The sequence below is a fragment of the Typopeltis vanoorti genome, chromosome 18, assembly GCF_054136105.1.
Source record: "Typopeltis vanoorti isolate ZY-2024b chromosome 18, IOZ_Tvanoo_1.0, whole genome shotgun sequence".
In the NCBI taxonomy this organism is placed as follows: Eukaryota; Metazoa; Arthropoda; class Arachnida; order Uropygi; family Thelyphonidae; genus Typopeltis; species Typopeltis vanoorti.
This window is the reverse complement of record NC_143566.1, coordinates 14740289-14763710: the sequence shown is the minus strand read 5'-3', so window position 1 is coordinate 14763710 and position 23422 is coordinate 14740289. Positions and strand designations below refer to the sequence as shown.

Here is a 23422-nt window from a genome sequence, read left to right as displayed (position 1 = left end):
CTCACGATCTTCTGTTTTCTTACCAAAGCGTTTCTAAGACTTGTTTAGCAACTTTTATAAACCACTTTGCTTTCTTTCATTTTTCTCTCTATTCTCTTAGGGCATCTGCCAACTTATTTGCTAGGAACTTTCAATATGCTTTTTTCTTTTCTACGACTTTCTTTCATATCCTGAGTTCACCATGGAGTGCTAATTTTTCTCTTCTCACAGGCAACTTTGTCAAATGCCTCTCTGGTTGAATCATTAGTGTTTTCAATAAGTCTGCTTGGTTTGTTTATTATTTTCAAACTCTTTCATTTTTCTTCTAATAATATTTGCATACTTAAATCTACAGTTTGTCTCTGAAAGCTGCTCAACTTTAGTTCTTTTTTAAAACTTTCTTACATATTTTTCTTTTCAATATGATATTCAATTTTATTCTTCCCAAAACCAAATGGTGATTGTATCCTATTTTGAATATTCTCTATCCTCTATTGAGGATATCAAGATCAGTGATATCCTCATGCCTGTTTAGGACCAGCACGAGGATATTGGTATCCATAATAATGTCATTGAGATCCATCTTATTCTTTGTATCTTTTCTCCTTGTGTATTTGTGTACATCTTTCTTTTAAGGCCAATACATACACAAAACGCAACACGCAGGCCAATGCATACACAGAAATTCTTACCACCACCCAACACAAAAACTAGGTGTCATAAGCACCCTTAAACACAGAGCTCTAACTATAGAGCTCTGTGTTTAAGGGTCTTTTTTTTTAAGGGTTTAAGCTCTTGTGTAATGAAAAAATAGACAGAACACTACGCAAATACAACATTAAAATCACCTTTAAAACCCCAAATAAGTTAAGACACCTACTCAGTTCTTCTAAAGATCCTCTTCCACACCTAGCCCACCCAGGGGTATACAAAATACAATGCACACGTAACATACCATACATAGGGGAAACAGGGCAAACTATCCCAATCAGACAAGACGAACACAAACGACACATTAAATACCTCCATTTTGGAAAAACTGGCCTTTTTGACCACACACACCAAACATACCACAGAATTGATTGGAAAAATACCAAGTTCCTACACTGCACCAAAACTTAGTTTGAGAGAAAATTTAAAGAGTCATGTGAAATGCTCAAACACAACCCAAATCTCAACAAAAATGATGGCCTCACCATTCCAAGAATGTGGAGGACCCATCTACAACCTGTATAACAACCTAAACTAGCCATAGAAAAATCCCACTACAAGAAGACAACTTGGTGAAGTGTTTGTAACATTTAACAGCAACTGAAGGAAATCATATTATAACAATCAGAACTGTACAAATCCAGAAGAATATTAATACATGAGGACTTTAACAGTTTATTGTAGTTGTATTTCTTTTTTAATATTTAAAAAAAAATTTTTAAATTGATTAATTTATTATTTTTTTTTATCACTAGAGGTCAGGCTAGAGAAAAGGATTAATTAATTACGTAGATTTAGTTTACCGGTATACAGATCTAGAGAATGTAGCTTGGTTTCTTATACACTTGTATCCTTCTGATGATGACCTCGATACAGGGGTCGAAACATCAAGTTTTATTTTATTAGTAATTAATAAAATAATCTGTTCAACACGTGTGTTTTTGTGTCCCTAAATTTATAAATATGTGTACATCTTTATTTTGGAACATGGTGTTTGTGATGACTAGTCCATATCCTGAACATAAATCCAGCAGATATTCTTTTTTAATTCACCTCTCACCCATAAAAACTTTTGTAAACCATTTTGTGTGTGTGAAGTAGCAGCCAGTCACTGCTACTTCACACTTTATAACCATTCCCATCCCATATGTTACTGGGATGAGAACGGTTATTTTTGGCTATTTTTTCTGATGTATCCTTAACATACAAGATACATCAGAAAAAATAGCCAAAGTTCTCTGCAGATATGATTTTCATGCCACTTTCAAACCTTTTATTCAGCTAGTTACCTTCACATGTTCTCCTAAAGATCAACTGCATCCTGTTTAGGTGCAATTTTTAGTGAATATTGCAAATTAAATATGGAAATAGATAATAGAAGAAACAAAACTGGTGTTGTGAGGAAGCAACTGAATACGTGTATATGGAATAAGAGGGAAGTTAGTCAAAACACTAAACTAGTAGTATACAACACATTGTTCAAACCAAGCTTAACTTATGGATCTAAGAGCTAGGTTAGAGGTAGAACAGTTGATTAAAGACTGGAGACCATACATATGAAGATTCTTAGAAAAATTAGGCATGAACAGATGGTATTAATGGTCAAGTGTCTGCACGGTTAGCCTATTGGCTGTGCGCTTCGCAACCATATGACTGGGGAAGGAGTGTCCCAGGTTTGATTCCCATCGAAGATGTGAGGAATTTGAGGATCTTCCTCAGCCATAGCCGAGGCCGGTCTTTGGCGCGGGCAGTAGGGTTTTTTCTGCCAGTTTATCTGGCATTTTTCATCCCACAAGCAGGCAAACTGGCCCCATGAACACACTTGGATCTACAGCCATAAATACTTAACCCCTCATGAGGGGGCTCAACTCACCCCAATAGGGATGGGGGAGAAAAAGGGAGGAAACTCCATACGAATAAATAAATAAATAAATGGTCAAGTTATATTAAGAAGGAAGATATTAGGAGAGGACTCGGCAGAGCAGAAATATTAAGAAAGTAGGTGTTTGATACTAAGATGGCAGGGAAAAGACCCAGAGGATGACCAAGATGTAGATGGACTGATTCAATTAGAAGTGCCTTATGGTACTGAAATTTAAGATCTGATAATATTGGTGTCCTGGGGCAGGTAATAGGCTAATTTGGATGAAAATTGTCGACATGGAGTCAGTACTACATGAAAAGTTTTTATTATTACTATCATGGTATTCTGCATTTTCCTAGGTACGTATCTGGAATTTGATGACAGGTGGTAAGTGGAATTGTTTTTTTTTTTTTTTAACCACCTGGAAACTTACTTAGAACCTTAATTTATTATTATTTATTCAGAAACTTCTGGGATATTAGATAAAATACTTTATATATATATATATATATATATATATATATGGGAATAAATTTTTAACTTTAATTAATTAGGTGCTAAAATAACCAAGCATATAAAATTGCTTGGTTATCCTAATATATATATATATATATATATATATTTTCTTTTACGTTTTATATATATTCTTATACATATTATGCTGAGAAAAATAAAAATTAAATAGGATATTTATGAATTATTTTTAAATTTAGGGCACTGCAGAGGTAGTAGCATCTACAACCACTACTACTAGTATGTTAGTATCAACATCTGAAAAGATTGAAAATAACGTTAATGAAAGTTGTCAAGATCATGTCTCACCAGAGAAGACAGTAACAAGCACATTAACAACTACTACAACTACTACCACTACTACTAGTGTCAAGACTGTAACAATAGGTAATGTTATTGTTGATAACCATTTCATTACACAATGATATAAAAAATATCATTATAATATTACTTTAATAAATATAGTTTGCTTTTGTTAAAGTTATACAGATACTTAGAAGCAAATTCTCACTAGGTTCTGATCAGTTTCTTCTAGCAAAATCTCACCAATATAATACAATGTTGGATATCTAATCACACCCACATGCATGACTTTACAATTACTGATATTGAGCTGATATCCATTCCCCATGCCCACAATTCCAGCCTATTCAATCATTCTGCAAGTACTTTCATATCAGCTGCATTCCTGAATACCCTGCCTATCTTTGCATCATCAGCAAATAGCTGTATGTTGCCTGTCAAATCCTTCCCACTGTCATTAATGTACAAAATGAATAACACCGGACCAATGACTGATCCCTGGCGCTATTTACCTTAAATCTTGCAGACTCATATCCCCCATATCAAATGATGGATGTGAGACCACTTTTTGATATCTCTCAGTCAGCCATCCTCTTATCCATGCCAATATTTTAAAATCCAATTGTTTAGAGCAGCTCTTCCCAAACTGTGGGTCGCGGCCCCCCCTTGGGGGCCGTGAAATAATGAAAACAAATTTAAAATGTTTTAAGACTAAGTGCGCCATGTGTATGTAAGATGCTAAAAATATAATATTTGCATTCGATTTTTGCAATATTTGCTGTGTATGTTTTGTATTGAATATAAATACAATAAATATTATAATAATATGTCTGTATTATGATTTTTTTTCGATGGGGACCATGAAATATTTTAATTTTTAGGGGTCCTCTACATCCATAAGTTTGGCAAGCACGTTTAGAGATTGTTTATTTTATTTCATCTCTATAAAGAGATTTTTTTACTCCGAGTGTTTATTAATCCCACAAGGGTTCAGTTCAGATTGGTGCAATGGCTTTTAAAATTATTGACTCTAGACCAGATAAAAAAAAATGTATATTTAATGAAACTAAAACAGTATATACACACTTTAAATAAAATTAAATAACTACAAAAATAACCAGGTCTGAGGCCTTCTAAATAAATCTACATTTAGAGATTTTCTTATCCAAACTATTAAAATTGCCTCGACACTGCAAGGTAAAAGGAAGATGAGATGAGAACAATTAAAATCATTCATTCTCTGACACATTCTATTACTGGATATTTGACATATACTTAATCACATATAAACACCTTATTTTCACAACAACAAAAATATTCATCAGAGGCGGTTTCTTTGTTAGGCCCTTTCGAAAAATATAAAATTTTCTTCTTCTTTCCCATGGAATCTTTTTTTTATTTTATTTTATTTTATTTCCCTTATGTAGCATACAATATTATTCCACCTGTCTCACTGAAGTATAAATATTCTTACCTCTTTAGTTCTATTTGATGCACAGTTTACTAATTTTTGTACTGAAATATGAAATTTCTTCTACTACTTCATATACAACATATCTAAATTGACTCTTCATGTTAAGCCACTTTACAGTTTCAAATTTCACCAATTGCTTTTTCCATTCATTGTTTCTTCAATCATTGAATTAGAACATTGATTTTGTTTACTAAATACTTGTTGACAGTCTCAACTCCTCCACTTTAAAGACTCACAGTTCTATGATTCATTTTCAGAATCTTCTATTAATATTCTCCCAACTGTCACGTAAAACTTAAATACTTCCTAAGAACAAAAATTCTCCAGTCTGCATTCTTAAACTTCCATTCTCTCTCTCTCTCTCTCTCTCTCTTGTTTTTCTTGTTATCCCAATACTGAACGCTCTCTCTGTCAGCTGTCAATCACCCATTAATCTCCTCAGCGAGCATGTGCACTTCATGTAAATAGCAAGCGAGAAGTTACGCATAATGGCTGACATGTTGTCTCCATTAACGTAACAAGAATGTCTCTACAAAACACAACACTTAATAATTTTAAATGACAATAAAAAAAAATGAAAGTAACCCAACTATCAGGATCTGGTAAGTACATCAATTTTCAAATGTTTTACATTTCATTTTGACAATAATAATATCAATAATATCGCAAGTGCCAGTGTACGTGTGTTATAAAACTAATAATATATTAACATAAAGAAATAATTGTAAAAAGATTCTTAATTGTAAATTATGATTATTTGTGCACAATCCCTATTCTCAAATTTATGGAACAGTCTTTCATGCTGTATTCTGTCAAATGCCTTAGCAAAATCCAAAAGTATCATGATGTATCTATTGCCCTTCTAACTCAACGGTAACATTATTGTAGAATGTGAGAAAGTTGCTCACTCAAATATGACCTTCCCTTAGTAAATCCACGCAGTTATTGCAAAGTATAGTTTCTCTGTGAACCCATTTCTGTATGCAGGCCATAACCAACTTTTCCAAAATCTTCACCATCACTCAAGAGACAATGATAGATTGATAATTTGATATATCAGTCTTTGCACCACCCTTGTGAAGTGGAATTACCATATGTTCTTTACACTTTTGCTCTGAGATTCAAATTGTAGCCTGGTCAAAGGAATAGCCATTTCAGCTGAATGATCTTTTAGCATCTGTGCTGATATCCCATCAGTCCCTATTGCTGAATTCTTATTCAGTTTGTGCAGCAGCTCTGCTACCTCCTCATACACCTGAGTTTCTTCATCCAGTGAAGAGGTAGCATTGAGCTCAATGTTGCACGCACCAGGTTTGATAGCTTTTAGCAAAATGGGCATGCATTTGAACAATCTCTTCTGCATCTGTCTCTCTCACACCATCTGTATTCAGTAGAGTTATTCTTTCATTTTTCATTCTTTCTTTTACTTGCAGCATATCAATAGAATTATTGTGAGTTGTCTTTAGCACACAGAGCCAGTTTCTTTTTATACTCAGACTTTGCTTTCCATACAACAGTTGTGACTCTTCTAGCCTGCTGCTTATAATTTTCATAATGGATCATCTTTTTGCACATGGCATTCCTTCTACAACATCCTTTTCTTACACATCCATTTAACTCCTACCCTATTGATTTTATCGAACACTCAGGACACATTATGCTATTGCATTCAAATATTTTTTAAATGCTTCCCATGCACTGTCGATGTTCTTCCCATCCAGCAACTGATACCATTATGCTGAACCCAGTATACTCTTCAGTTGGTCATAATTTCCTCCTTTGTAGTTCAGCATTTAATGAATGGAACATTCATAAGCTTAGCCACTTCCCAAGTCAGTACTGCATGATCACTGTCACCAACTGTAGACAGAATAGTTACGTCTTTAACTGAAACACTCTCTGACTCTAGAATCGAATCTAATACACTTTAACCTTGAGTTACTTCTGTCGCATGCTGCTTGAGAAAGTTGTCTCTCAACTGCGCAATAAGTTCAGCTTCATTATTATCATGTGATTTTACTGCTACCTAATCAATGTTTAGATAATTATAGTCCCCCCACCCTGTTATGATTACTCTTTTTTGCATCCATCATCTTTATTTGGTGATGCATTTCTTCGTCTAGTAACTGATTCACCAGATCTGTAACAACACCCCACTATGTATTTGATCTTGTTATTTTTTTAATTTTTTTTTTTTAAATAACGAAACCTGTGGTGCGTTCATAATTAGAAGAAACACACGTATAAACCACAGTGAAAATTATTTAATTGTAAATATTTCATCCCAAGTATCTTAGGACATCATCAGTACAGTATTTAAACAAAAATTAGGAATAACATACAGTTAGGGGCGCATGATTACAATAGAATCTCATGATAACGTGCTAAAGTAGTGCTAACAAAAAAAAAAAAAAAAAAAAAAAAAAACGTTAATTATTTAACACAGTTTTGTATGATAATTTCCCATACTTTGGGAATAGTAAGAACGTCGTTGCGGTTTAAGTTTGGTCTGTGTAGTAGGGCTTCAGAACTTTCTTTGTATAAACGTTCATGTTTAAATAAAGATCTATGTAAAAGTATAGCATTTTCCCAATGGATCCTATGGTTTGGATTTTCAATTCCGTGTTGAGAGAGGCCAGATTTCTGTGGTTTAAGAAGACGAATGTGGTCTTGATGTTCCGAGATGCGTTTCTGAACATACCTACCTGTCTGTCCAAAGTAAGATAATTTGCATGAGCATGGAATCTCATAAACACCAGGTAACATCAAGGGTGAGAATTTGTCCTTAGGAGAAGGTAATAAGTTGTAAATTTGGTTGATAGGTTTGTAAGTCCAATCCTCACCTACTCGTGGTGCACCCTGTTGGGTATCTACTTGGATACTGAACGAACGAGGATGGGCTGGCAATTTGGGATTTAGCCGACCAAATTGTATTCTTATTGGTTAAACCAAAATAAAAAATGATGGTACAACATGACAAAATTTCATGCCGGCTGGGGCGTCGCCCGGTTAAACAAGGCCCCCGTTGTTTTTGCCAGGGAACCAGGGCGAACAGCGATAAGTCAGCTACTGGAACAAATCTGAAAACAAACCCCAACTCAACATCACCAGAGTTAAAGATCGGTACTATCAACGTAAGAAGCCTGAATGGCAAAGAAATGGAGCTAGCTGAGGAATTAGATAAATACCAGATCGACATAATAGGGGTGACTGAAACAAAAAAGACCAAAACTGGTGAGATCTTTCTGAGCAATAAATACAAATTGTTATATTCAGGCAATGACAATCAAGGAAAAGAAGGAGTAGCCATAGTATTCAACACAAAATACGAGGCTAATCTTCTTGAATGGCAGTCAGTCTCAAGTAGAGTAATGTGGGCAAATATGAGAATGGGGAACTGGACAATGAGACTTATTTGTGCCTGTGGTCCCACAGAAGGGTCTACTGAGGTAGAAGTGGAGGAATTTTTTGAGGCTTTAGAAAAAGCAACTGACACAATGAAAAACGAAAAGTTGGTCCTTGTTGGGGATCTAAATAGCAGAGTAGGAAATGATTGTGAGACATACAAAAATATTTTGGGAAAATTTGGAGAAAAGAGGAAAGCTAATAATAATGGCAAATATCTGTTGGATTTCTGCTCAGGACATGGACTGGTTATTACTAACACCATGTTCCAACATAAAAATGTGCACAAATTCACATGGAGAGAAGAGACTAGGAATAAGAAAAGTCTCATTGTCTATGTTATTGTTGATAGTGATGTTTTCTCCCTGGTGCAGGACATCAGAGCGTACAGAGGATTTGAAATTGGAAGTGATCACTATTTAGTCGTGAGCAGGATAAAATTGAATTTCATATTGAAAAGAATAACATGTAAGAAAGTTTTAAAGCGAATAAAAGTTGAGCAGCTCTCAGATGTGAACTGTAGACTAAAATACACAAAGATTATTGAAGAAAAAATGAAAGAGTTTGAGAACAGGAATCAAACTTTGGAGATTCAGTGGCAAACTCTGAAGAAAACATTGATTGATTCTGCCAGAGAGACATGTGGTGAGGTTGTGTGCAAGGATAAAAAATCAGAACTCCCTGGTGGACACAGGAAGTTAAAGAGGCAGTGAAGGAAAAGAAGAAAGCATATCAAAAATTCCTGTCAAATAAGTCAGCTTGTGCTCTTAGAGAATATAGAGACAAATGCAAGAATGCTGAACACTGTGTAAAACTAGCTAAACAAAAGTCATGGGAGGACTTTGGCAAGAATATAGAAAATAAATATCAAGAAGGTGGCAATATATTCTGGAGGTTGTTGAAGAAGCTTTGAAATGGAGGAAAGAGTGCTGTAAAAGGAGTTAGAGATGATAAAGGTGACATGAAAACTGCAAAAAAAGATATCCTTGAAGTATGGAGTAATTACTTTGAAAAACTGCTAAATGAAACAAGCAGTGATGATAGCACAGTGGTAAAAAACACTGACCAGGCATGCAGTCAGGAATACATATCCATAATTGAAGTAGAAAAAGCCATCAAAGGCTTGAAATGTGGAAAGGCAGCTGGAGTAGATGATATTCGACCAGAAATGCTGAAGTATGGTGGTATAAGAGTCTTACAGTGGCTGCACTGCATAGTTCAGAAAGCCTGGACAGAGGGACGAATTCCCGATGATTGGAGTAAAGCTCTCATAGTACCCATATATAAAAAGGGAAATAAAACTGAATGTGAGAATTACAGAGGTATTTCCCTACTGAGTGTTCCTGGCAAGATCTATGCAAGTATACTTGAGAAACGGTTGAGAAGAATTGTGGAAGAAAAGCTTGGTGAAGAACAAGCTGGATTCAGGCCAAACAGAGGCTGTCAGGATCAGATCTTCACTTTACGACAAATAGTCGAGAAAGCGTGGGAATATAACAAAGATCTGTATTTAAGTTTTGTCGATTTGGAAAAGGCATATGATAAGGTGCCAAGAGAGAAGCTATTCAATACGCTGCAGTTATATGGTGTTAATGGGGCATTATATATCAAGCAATACTTAGTCTTTATTTGAGTTGTAAGTCAGCAGTTAGAATTGAAGGAAGTACAGGAAGATGGTTTAATGTTAAATCTGGTGTGAGACAAGGATGTACGTTATCCCCTCTGTTATTCATTATCTATATGGATCACATTATGAAGGAAAGTGGTATTAAACATGATATCAGAATTGGAGATGTTAATGTCAGCTCTTTTCTTTATGCAGATGATGTTATACTTCTAAATAAATCCGCTAAAAGTCTGCAAGATTCTCTGACTAAATTGAATAGTTGTTGTAATAGATATGGTATGAAGGTCAGCAATAAAAAAGACAAAGACAATGAAAATAGGTAGAATCATTGAAAATGTCAACTGTGTTGTGAATGGAGAACCTGTAGAACAAGTAAAACATTTCAGCTACTTAGGCACGATTTTTACCGAAGATGGTAAATTAAATATAGAAATAGACAACAGAATCAGCAAAGCTGGTATGGTGGGAAGTCAATTGAATAAATTCATATGGAATAAGAGAGAAATTAGTCGGAACACTAAATTAGCTGTATACAAGACAGTGTTCAAACCAGTTTTAACTTATGGATCTGAGAGCTGGGTCAGAAGTAAAACACTTGACCAAAGACTAGAGACTGCAGATATGAGAGTCCTGAGAAAGATTATAGGCATGAACAGATGGCATCAGTGGCAATATCATATTAAAAACGAGGATATTAGGAAAGAACTTTATATTGTCAGCATCCAGGAATGTGTTAGCAGAGCTAATCTCAGGTGGTATGGTCACCTAAACAGAATGGGCGAGGAAAGATTTGTAAAACAAGTATTCTCTGCCAAGTTGGCAGCAAAACGAGCCAGAGGAAGACCAAGATATAGGTGGATTGATACGGTACAAAGTGCCTTAGACGATAGAAATATAAGATCTGATAATGTTGGAGTCTTGACAAGTAACAGACTGATTTTGAGGAAAATTGTAGATAGGAAGTTAGTAATGATATAATTTTTTCATGTAGTACTATCATATCCTGTACACCCCTTGTGGGTATACGGCAGGAATTTGATGATGATGATGATGTGATGAGCTTTGTAAGTAGTGGCAAAATTGTATTTCTTCATAATTTTAGAAAGACGTTCTGAGATGCCTTTAACGTGAGATATGGGAATCCTATGCACTTCTTCCTGTCTGGTTTGATGTATGCAGAAGTGACTGATGATTTTTTGAGTTGTTTTGGGATTATATCCATTTAGGATGGCTGTATTTTTGATAACTTGTAATTCCTGGTTTAAAGATTCTTCAGAGGAGCAGAATTTGTGTGCTCTGGAAACTAGTGATTTAATAATGCCAGATTTCTGAGATGGATGATGAGCAGAAGAATTGTGAATGTAGCGACCTGAGAATGTAGGCTTGCGAAAGACGGAAGTGGCGATGGAACCGTCTTCTTTTCTTTTGATGTGTAAATCCAAAAAAGAGATACCCTGTGGAGATTCTTTTTCTAACGTAAAGTTGATGCGATGATGAAGAAGGTTAATTTTATCTAGAAACAGTTGTAATTCAGGTTCGGGATGATTCCATACTGCAAATACGTCATCGACATATCTTAGTCAAATTTTTGGTTTGGGTTCAAAAGTGAATATTTTTTCCTCAGAGTGTTCTAGAAACAAATTTGCTAGGTTTGGTGATAAAGGAGATCCCATTGCTGTTCCTTCCTCTTGCTTGTAAATTTGACCTTTCCAGGTGAAGTAACCTGATGCAATAACAAACTTGAACAATTCAACTATATCAGACGGAAATTTTTGAGTTAGTAATTCTATTGTTTCTTTATGGAGAATGTTAGTGAAGAGGGAGACAATGTCGAAGCTGATTAATAAGTCAGTTTTTGATAGTTGAATGTCTTTAATTTTTGTGTGAAATTCAGTAAAATTTTTGATTGAAGAGACTGAGTGGCCTATGTGAGGGCGGAGAAGGTTAGATAAGAATATTGATAACTTGTATGTTGTACAGCCGATACAGTCTACGACAGGTCTAAGTGGAACATTAGTTTTGTGTAGCTTAGGTAAGCCATAAATTCTAGGAGGTCTTGCTTCGACATTGTCTCCCTCTTCACTAACATTCCCCATAAAGAAACAATAGAATTACTAACTCAAAAATTTCCGTCTGATATAGTTGAATTGTTCAAGTTTGTTATTGCATCAGGTTACTTCACCTGGAAAGGTCAAATTTACAAGCAAGAGGAAGGAACAGCAATGGGATCTCCTTTATCACCAAACCTAGCAAATTCGTTTCTAGAACACCTTGAGGAAAAAATATTCACTTTTGAACCCAAACCAAAAATTTGGCTAAGATATGTTGATGACGTATTTGCAGTATGGAATCATCCCAAACCTGAATTACAACTGTTTCTAGATAAAATTAACCTTCTTCATCATCGCATCAACTTTACGTTAGAAAAAGAATCTCCACAGGGTATCTCTTTTTTGGATTTACACATCAAAAGAAAAGAAGACGGTTCCATCGCCACTTCCGTCTTTCGCAAGCCTACATTCTCAGGTCGCTACATTCACAATTCTTCTGCTCATCATCCATTTCAGAAATCTGGCATTATTAAATCACTAGTTTCCAGAGCACACAAATTCTGCTCCTCTGAAGAATCTTTAAACCGGGAATTAGAAGTTATCAAAAATACAGCCATCCTAAATGGATATAATCCCAAAACAACTCAAAAAATCATGAGTCACTTCTGCATACATCAAACCAGACAGGAAGAAGTGCATAGGATTTCCATACCTTACGTTTAAGGCATCTCAGAACGTCTTTCTAAAATTATGAAGAAATACAATTTTGCCACTACTTACAAACCTATCAACCAAATTTACAACTTATTACCTTCTCCTAAGGACAAATTCTCACCCTTGATGTTACCTGGTGTTTATGAGATTCCATGCTCATGCAAATTATCTTACTTTGGACAGACAGGTAGTTATGTTCAGAAACGCATCTCGGAACATCAAGACCACATTCGTCTTCTTAAACCGCAGAAATCTGGCCTCTCTCAACACGGAATTGAAAATCCAAACCATAGGATCCATTGGGAAAAGGCTAAACTTTTACATAGATCTTTATTTAAACATGAACGTTTATACAAAGAAAGTTCTGAAGCCCTACTACACAGACCAAACTTAAACCGCAACGACGTTCTTACTATTCCCAAAGTATGGGAAATTATCATACAAAACTGTGTTAAATAATTAACGTTTTTTTTTTTTTTTTTTTTTTTTTTTTTTTTTTGTTAGCACTACTTTAGCACGTTATGCACGTTTTCATGAGATTCTATTGTAATCATGCGCCCTAACTGTATGTTATTCCTAATTTTTGTTTAAATACTGTACTGATGATGTCCTAAGGTACTTAAGATGAAATATTTACAATTAAATAATTTTCACTGTGGTTTATACGTGTGTTTCTTCTAATTTGATCTTGTTAGATTCCACCTTACACCAGATAGCTTGAAACTAACTGGATTCAAGTTAGTTCCAATATCATTAGCGGCATGCCCCCTTCTCTCCTATCCTGTCTATTCTTCCTAAAAATACTGTACCCTTTACACTCAATACTAGTTAGTATGTCTGATTCTGATAGCCAGGTATCACTAATGCCTCCAATGATTGCTGATTCATCATCCCATTCTCAACAAGAATGACGGATTAGCAATTCCAAGAGTTTGGAAGCCTATCTGCAAAACATACAGCACTCAAAAGAACATGATGGCAAAAGAACCCTGATTTAAGGAAACCTGATCAGTCGACAGAACCTAAGTATAACATGATTGTAGAAGTGCATTTAATGTAACTCCACTTTTAATATTTTTTTATTTTATTTTATTTTATTTTTTTACCCTTCTCTTTTTTCCCCTCATCTGAGGTCAAGCTGATGTAAACGGTTAAGGTAGCATTTAAACTATGGCATAGTTATCATGTAGCTTGTGTTTTGTTCATGTATATGTATTCCTGATGATGACATTGATGGCGAGGTCAAAATGTTGAGTGTTATTTTTCTTAATTGTAAGTCAAGTAATTTCTCTGACATGTATTTTTGTCTCCAATAATTCTACATAATGTATGTTAATTGATGTTTGCTGATCAGTTTATCACTAATGTCAGCAATACCTTGATGAGAATATAGGGCATTTTAGATAATGCATCATTTAAACAAAAACATGTAATCTTTGATATCTAATATTTATTGTAACATTTGCACTTAATTATAACATGATCACATGAAATTTAAGATTAAAAATGAACATAACAGATATGAAAAACAAATTGTGCAAACATTTTTGGGACACCCTATGTATTTGCATAAATCTTTCCTGTAACACTCATTTGGGAAATTCCTCTATAAATTTCATATTCATTTGGAATTTCATCATCATCACCATCATTTTTTTTTCATCTATTAACTCATAAGATGTACCATGTATGAATTGTCACATCTTTGGTTTGATTATCTCTTACAATTTGATCTTCTAATGAAATCAGTGTGTCCATGATCTTCTACTAATTGCAGTGTGTCGAAAACTTGGGGTGCCTGTGTTTTCCTTTTAAAATTTTAGTAACACAGGCATGTCCCCTCACAGTCAAAGCCAATTTGGGAGAAGTTATAATAATATTTAGTTCAAACAAAAATAAAGGTATTTATCATTTAACATTTCATTACAACAAATTAAAAATGTAAAATATTTTTTATTATCAAACACACTTTAGTAATATGAATCCAATATACATCCAGCAGAAACAAAAATTATGAAATTCAAATTTCAGATAATAAAAAAAAGTTTAATGAGATGGATGAAATTTACTAGAGTTTTGATCACATACTTTGAACTATTTGAATTTAAACTTTTAATGCAAACAGTTCTAACTAAGTACTTGAGAAAGTGATCTTGCCACTAATTGAGATGAAGTCCTAATGAAGAATAGTCAATACATTTGAGACACTTTTTCTTTAAAACTTCCTTTAGATGTTTTAGTTATTGAAAATTTAATTATAGAATAGGCTAATACTTATCTGTGGCATATTAGATTCATGTTACTAGTGACAAAAAAAGTTTAAAAAAAAAAAAGTGCCTCATATATCTTAGACTTTTCACGTGCCACTGAAGTATGTGTGCCACACTTTGACAAACATCGTTCTAATGCACACCTGTCTTGATTGCACCTATATCATGGTCTTCCTCTAGGTCTTTTCTTACTGTTTTAACTTGTTTTGCTAATCATACATCTTTCATTTTGTATGACTATACAGTGTTAGTTTAGCTCTATCTGCACATTTTAGAATAAGTTTTTTTTTTTCAGTATCATAATTTTTAATATGGATCTGTCATTGATGCTCTGTTCATTCCAATGATTTTTCTTCAGAATTCTCATATATGTGCTCTATAGTCTTTAGTCAGTTGTTCTATTTTTAACCATACTGTCCATATATGTTAATGATACTTTGAACACTTTCCTGTATATTGGCTAATTGTTTTTTGGCTGATTATTGCTTGTTCCAAATAAATTTATTAATCCATGTTTTCACCATACCAGCTTACTTACTCATTTACCAGTTTTCATATTTAATTTGCTATCTGTACTAAAATGATGCTTAAATGGCTAAAATATGTAACTGTTTACTAGGTTTATTACTGAGAATGCAGTTGATATTTTCTGCACATCTGCATAGCTTGTCATAGATTGTCTCTTTTATTGCTGATTTTCATAGCAGCTATTTGGATAAAAACTTAAAGATATGCATTAATTTATTTAAGATAATGAAACATAAATTACAAACCAAAAATAATATTTTTTTTTCTCTTTTAAGAACTAAGCATGCTAGAAGCTGCAGAATCTATAGCACTGTTGTGACATAAGTTTTTGGATAAAGGCTTTAGTTTTGAGGGAAAATGTGTGAATGAGTTTGTTTCAAAAAACAAGTTTAAAACAAAAAAGAAGTTTAGTTGGATAAAAATGATGGTGGATACTTTGGTGGGACAAAGTATTGCTTGATATAATGCCCAATCAACAACTGTAGCGTTTTGAATAGCTTTTCTCTTGGCACTTTGTCATATGCCTTTTTCAGATCTAAAAAACTTAAATATACACATCTTTGTTATATTCCCATGATTACTCAACTATTTGTTGTAAACTGAAAATCTGATCCTTACAGTCTCTGTTTGGCCTGGATCTAGCTGCTTCTTCATCAAGCTTCCCTTCCACAATCCTTATCAACCATATCTCAAGTATACTGCATAAATCTTACAGGAACACTCAGTAGAGAAATACCTCTGCAATTCTCACATTCAGTTTTATTTCCCTTTTTGTATATGGGCACTATAAGAGCTCTACTCCAATCATCTGGAATTCATCCCTCTATCCAGGCCTTCTGAACTATGCATTGCAGCCATTAAGACTTTATATATCTCTGTACATGAGCATTTCTGGTCGAATATTATCCACTTCTGCTACCTTTTCACATTTCAGGCTTTTGATGGCTTTTTCTACTTCAAGTACGGATATGTATTCCTGACTGCATGTCTGTTCAGTGTCTTTTTACATGTGCTATCACACTGCTTATTTCATTTAGCAATTTCCTTTTCTCCAGTTTTCATGTCACCTTTATCATCTCTAATTCCTTTTACAGTACTCTTTCCTCCATTTCTCAGCTTTTTCAACAGCCTCCAGAATATCTTGCCAACGTCTTGATATTTATTTTCTATGTTCTTACCAAAGTCTTCCCATGAGTTTTGTTTAGCTAGTTTTACACAGTGTTTAGTTTTCTTACATTTGTCTCTGTATTCTCTAAGAGCACAAGCTGACTTATTTGCCAGGAACTTTTGATATGCCTTCTTCTTTTTCCTTTGCTGCCTCTTTAACTTTCTGTGTCCACCATGGAGTTCTAATTTTTCTATCCTTGCAGACAACCTCACCACATGCCTCTCCGGCTGAATCAATCAGTGTTTTCTTCAGCACTTTTCACTGAATCTCCAAGGTTTGGTTCCTGTTCTCAAACTCTTTCATTTTTTTCTTGAATAATGTTTGTGTATCTTAGTCTACAGTTAACATCTAAGAGCTGCTCAACTTTTATTCACTTTAAAACTTTCTTACATGTTATTCTTTTCAATATGAAATTCAATTTTATCCTGCTCAAGACTTTATACCTTGAAACACAGTTATGAAGATGTAAACATGAGTTGGAGAAAAAAGACTGATGCCAAGAGATCTATCTGCTTTATCAAAAAAAAAATATCTTTCTGAAGGAACCATTGTTCCTTCAGAATGAGAGAAAGAGAGAGGTGAAAACGTTCTCTGGTAGAAGTTTTGCCCACCCAGCATTGGTAAGGGTCTTGAAAATTAGACTGGCATTTGAGCAGAAGGCGTGCTTAGTTCATTTAGCCTTTACAAAGTCTACTTTAGATTCGTTGATGACTTTTTTGTAGCCAAGCATATTCCAGATGTGAGATATCTGATATGACAAAAAATTTATGTTGCATCATGCACGATATGCTGTAGAAAGTTTAGGTGAGTGGTAGTCATAGAGGATGCCACTTGAGGTTCAATGTGACAAACTGGATTTGGATGTGTGTAAGGGTGGTGTATGTTATTGTTACTGGCATTCTATGTAGAAGTGTCATTTTACATGCAATTTTGTTTAGTTAAATTTTTTGGGGATATTTTTTTCTGTTGGTTTTTATGCGAGATTTTGTTTTAACCATCGTGACACTAATTTTTTCTGCTGTCTTTTGTGTTAGTGGCAATTTGTACAGTAGGGACATGCAGGTGAAGGACTTATGGACATGACTACCACACAGGAAGTGCGCAGTCTCTAATCCATGGCCTTTACTATGTCCATTGCTATACATGGACTTCCTCTAGGCAAAACTTGGTGGAGTAAGCAGCAGCAGGCCTATTTGAGGCTTCCCAATCACCAGCTGATTGGGAAGCTTCTCAAAGTGGTATCCTTTCTTTCATGCTTACACGGTGATCAGAATACATTTTGAAAAATTATGGAGACAACTACTGTGTTATAGAGTAAAAACTTTAGTTTAATATAAACCAAAATCAATACCCGATGTTGATTTTGGTTTATATTAAACTCTATAAATAATAGAGTTTAATATAAACTCTAAAATGTATGCTCCAGAGGTTCATCTAAAAATATATGAACCTCTGGAGCATACACAATATATACAGAGAAACAAGCTGCACTACAAGCTACATAGTTTGCTAAAGTTACTGATCAACCGTTACTACAATTATTGGCCTGACCTCTGGCGGAAAAAAAAACAACCTTTACTACATCAAAGCTAGAGTCTTCTTCTTATTATTATTATCTATTAAGTTACAAAACTAAGAGTTGGGCTGGAGAGCAACAAGTTTATATATATATTTAAAAAAATAAATAAATAATAATAAAAAAAATGGTGCTATACATATAAATTTCAACCAGTTGGTATGGAATAGTTTCCTAAAGTCCTAAAGTATGCTAGCTAAGTGGGCTGAATATGTGCCATTTTTTTTATTTATGCCACCATTATTGTTGAGATTAGGGTGATTAATCAGAATTTCACAGGCCACTTTAAATTTTCTTTCATACCAGGTTTTTGTATGATGTAAAGAGCAGGTACTTTTCCAATCAATTTGGTGTAGGGTGTTGAGAGAATAATCTGAGAGGTCTGTTTCACCAAAATTGTTATATTAATGTGTCTTTTGTGTTATTTTTTATGTATAGGGATTGTACGTCCAGTTTCACCAATATAAGGTAAGTTACAGATGCAATAGATGCAATAAACTCCAGGATGTGGGAAGAGAGGATCCTTAGAGGAGTTGAATATGTTTTTTTAATTTTATAGGTGGTTTAAAAGTGGCATTGAGATTATAATGGTAGGATTCTATTGATTTTTTCTCATAACCCTTTAATGTATGAGATAGCTATGGTTTTACTGTAATCTATATTCTTTTTGATGAGGTTTTATGAAGAACTTTATTAATAGTATTTTTGTTATATCCATTTTATAAATGTATTGCTAATAATTTTTAATTCTTGTTTAAAAGCTTGTTGATTAGAGCAAATTGTTATAGCTCTGTTTTTAAGGGTGTTAATGACTCCAAATTTTTGCGATGGGTGGTGATGTGAGTTAGCATGTATATATTGGCTAGTGTGTCAGTTTGCAGTAAATCATGAAGGATAGACTGCCTGAGGGAAGACGTGTGACCAGTGTATCCAGGAACGGGAGCGAGTTCTGATTTTCAGTTTCGATAGTAAATTATATGTGTTCATGTTGTTTGTTCAAGTGGCTAAGAAATGTGTTTAATGTTTATCTACCATGTGGCCAGATAATGAAAACATCGTCAACGTATCTAAGCCACACGGTAGGTTTTAGAGTAAAGGAATCAAGAGCACTTTGCTCAAAAGCTTCCATATAAAAGTTAGCAATTGGTGGGGATCGTGGTGAGCCATACCTTCTTTTTGTAAGTAAAATTTATTTTGCCACACAAAGTAACTGAAATGTAGTATGTGGACAAAGAGGGCCATAATGTTGGGTGGAAATTTGTTATGTAGGAGAAGAATTGTGTCACTAATTGGGCAGAATTTGTGAAAAGATTCGTCAAAACTAACTAATAGATCATCTTTGCTGAGTGTTATGTTTTTAATTTTGTTAATAAAGTGTTGTGTTTTTTTTATATAGGAGGGGGAATGACCTATCAACTCCTTCCGTGTTGATGCTAATTTCTTGGCAAGGTGGTAATTAGGGCTGTCTATTCCTTCAACTATCGGCTGAAGTGGAACGTTTTGTGTTTGTGTACTTTAGGAACATCATGTATATTCTGGGAGAACGGTCATAATGGGGTATAAGTTTTTTAACAGTGTCTGACTGCCAAGAAGTGATGGACTTAAGTAATTTCTCAGTTTTTTTCTTTATTCTGTTAGTTGGACTATAGTTTACAAGCTGATAGGTGCTGTTATCGGAGACTAGTTGATTCATCTGATGGATGTAAGTTGACCTGTCAAGGATGACAGTGGCATTACCTTTGTCCGATTTTGTTATAATTATATCTTGATTAGCTTTCAATGACTTGATTGCTGCTTGTTCTGTTTTTGGAAGATTGCTATATAAGGTTTTCTTTTTATTCAGAAAGTTGCTGGTTTCTAATTGAATTTCATCAGCTATATTAATACGAAGAGACTTAATGCCTCTTTCTGTGTGGTATATAAAATCCAGTTTATTAACAGTTCTAGGTGCTACTGCAAAGTTAAGGCCTTTATGCAAGTTGACTGTTATTTAAGGTGTGGCTTGATAAGTTGATCACATGACTATTGCTTGCAGGTGGTTGGTCTCTCCTTGTCTCACTTGTTCATTGTTCACTGTTAGACCTGTTTACTGGAGAAGAGACATCCTGATTAGTTGGATTCGTATGATTGGCATTTAAATTTCACCGTTGTTTTAAATTATGAAATTTGGCCTTAAGTTTTTTTTTTTTTTTGGGGGGGGGGTGCTTTGAGAGGAGACCTCCACATAGCCTTCAAAGGAATTCTTGTGTAGAGGCTTAAGTGCTGTGAGAACATTATGTTGGAGTTTAATGGATTTTTTTACAACACTCAGAAAGAATTAAATTAGAATTTAATACTCCTATATTTCGTCCTAGTCACTAGGACATCTACGGGGATTACAAAAACAATTAATGTAACATGCACACAAAAACTCACAATACTAAGCTCAACCATGTGGGTGACACTAAAGTCCTATCTATGTGGAGCGCCCTCTAAGGGCGGTAGTAGGTGGCCTGGAATGTAAGGTGGGACCTCTGGTGATGAGTGTTTCCCAAATCTTCGGAAGCTTGATGCAACCGTATTTGTTAAGAATTGGTTGTTTTCTGAGGGCTGCTGCTGTTTCTAAGAAAAGTCTCTCTTTCTTGAATTTGCTGTGGTGGAGCATGGTGGTTTTCTTCCATGATACTCTGTGGGTGGTGTCCAACACATGGTCAGCCAAGCCTGAATGGCCATAGTTGTGTTTAACGATGTACGACTTGTGTTCCTCCAGGCGGATGGATGCTGATCTGCCTGTCTGTCCAAAGTACGCAAGCTTACAGGAACAGGGTACTTTGTAAACTCCAGGCAGAGAGAGAGGGGGGAACTGATCTTTCGTAGAACGGATAAGGGTAGCAAGTTTGCAGTAGGGCTTATATGCTGTGTTAGACTCCAGACACGTTAGACTCCTTCCTCGGTCATCTCAATAGCCTACATCCAAGAATCCAGTTTACTATGGAAAAGGAAAAGAACAATTGTTTACACTTCCTAGACACCTTAGTCACGCACCTGCCCAATTATACACTTGCCTTCAATGTATACAGAAAACCCACACACACAGGCAGATACATTCACTAACTCTCCCACCACCACCCCTCACAACAATATGGCATCATTAAAACCCTTACCAAGAGAGCCCACAATCTTTGTTTAGTGGAACCGCCCTCACTAATGAGCTTAACCACATACACAGAACTTTCCTCTCCAATGGCTACAGTGAACACAGTATCAAAAAAATAATCAATTCCTCCCCCATTCCCCGTCCCTCTCGTCAACAAGAATTTAAAAATGCCATCACCATACCCTACATCAGAGGCACTTCGGAAAAAATAGCCAAGATACTAAAAAAGTATAACCTACACACAGCATATAAGCCCTACCGCAAACTTGCTACCCTTATCCGTTCTACGAAAGATCAGCTCCCTCCTCTCTCTCTGCCTGGAGTTGACAAAGTACCCTGTTCCTGTAAGCTGGCATACTTTGGACAGACAGGCAGATCAGCATCCATCCACCTGGAGGAACACAAGTCGTACATCGTTAAACACAACTATGGCCATTCAGGCTTGGCTGACCATGTGTTGGACACCACCCACAGAGTATCATGGAAGAAAACCACCATGCTCCACCACAGCAAATTCAAGAAAGAGAGACTTTTCTTAGACGCAGCAGCAGCCCTCAGAAACCAACCAAATCTTAACAAATACGGTTGCATCAAGCTTCCGAAGATTTGGGAAACACTCATCACCAGAGGTCCCACCTTACATTCCAGGCCACCTACTACCGCCCTTAGAGGGCGCTCCACCTAGATAGGACTTTAGTGTCACCCACGTGGTTGGGCTTAGTATTGTGAGTTTTTGTGTGCATGTTACATTAATTGTTTTTGTAATCCCCGTAGATGTCCTAGTGACTAGGACGAAATATAGGAGTATTAAATTCTAATTTAATTCTTTCTGAGTGTTGTAAAAAAATCCATTAAACCTTTAAAGGAATGCGGAGAACTGACCAGGGCTTCAGACCTAATGTCCAATCCTCACCTTCTCGTGGTGCACCCTGTTGGGTATCTACCTGGATACTGAACAAACGAGGATGGGCTGGCAATTTGGGATTTAGCCGACCAAATTGTATTCTTATTGGTTAAACCAAAATAAAAAATGATGGTACAACATGACAAAATTTCATGCCGGCTGGGGCGTCGCCTGGTTAAACAAGGCCCCAGTTGTTTTCGCCAGGGAACCAGGGCGAACAGCGAAAAGTCAGCTACTGGAACAAATCTGAAAACAAACCCCAACTCAACATCACCAGAGTTAAAGATCGGTACTATCAACGTAAGAAGCCTCAATGGCAAAGAAATGGAGCTAGCTGAGGAATTAGATAAGTACCAGATCGACATAATAGGGGTGACTGAAACAAAAAAGACCAAAACTGGTGAGATTTTTCTGAGCAATAAATACAAAATGTTATATTCAGGCAATGACAATCAAGGAAAAGAAGGAGTAGCCATAGTATTCAACACAAAATACGAGGCTAACCTTCTTGAATGGCAGTCAGTCTCAAGTAGAGTAATGTGGGCAAATATGAGAATGGGGAACTGGACAATGAGATTTTTTTTGTGCCTATGGTCCCACAGAAGGTTCTACTAAAGTAGAAGTGGAGGAATTTTTTGAGGCTTTAGAAAAAGCAACTGACACAATGAAAAAGGAAAAGTTGGTCCTTGTTGGGGATCTAAATAGCAGAGTAGGAAATGATTGTGAGACATACAAAATTATTTTGGGAAAATTTGGAGAAAAGAGCAAAGCTAATAATAATGGCAAATATCTGTTGGATTTTTGCTCAGGACATGGACTGGTTATTACTAACACCATGTTCCAACATAAAAATGTGCACAAATTCACATGCAGAGAAGAGTCTAGGAATAAGAAAAGTCTTATTGACTATGTTATTGTTGATAGTGATGTTTTCTCCCTGGTGCAGGACACCAGAGCGTACAGAGGATTTGAAATTGGAAGTGATCACCATTTAGTCTTGATCAGGATAAAATTGAATTTCATATTGAAAAGAATAACATGTAAGAAAGTTTTAAAGCGAATAAAAGTTGAGCAGCTCTCAAATGTGAACTGTAGATTAAAATACAGAAAGATTATTGAAAAGAAAATGAAAGAGTTTGAGAACAGGAATCAAATCTTGGAGATTCAGTGGCAAACTCTGAAGAAAACATTGATTGATT

The 23422-nt window shown here is 35.3% G+C and overlaps 1 protein-coding gene across 2 annotated transcripts in view; it reads left to right on the top strand.

Moving 5' to 3' along the window:
- LOC150096503 (nucleosome-remodeling factor subunit BPTF-like) overlaps nucleotides 1-23422 on the top strand; it is a 425630-nt gene that overhangs the window by 95934 nt on the left and 306274 nt on the right. For both annotated transcript variants that reach the window (XM_090407800.1, XM_090407799.1), the window contains exon 5: nucleotides 3268-3454. In XM_090407800.1, the coding sequence (XP_090263926.1) occupies nucleotides 3268-3454 (187 nt within the window). The remainder of the gene's footprint in view (nucleotides 1-3267; nucleotides 3455-23422) is intronic.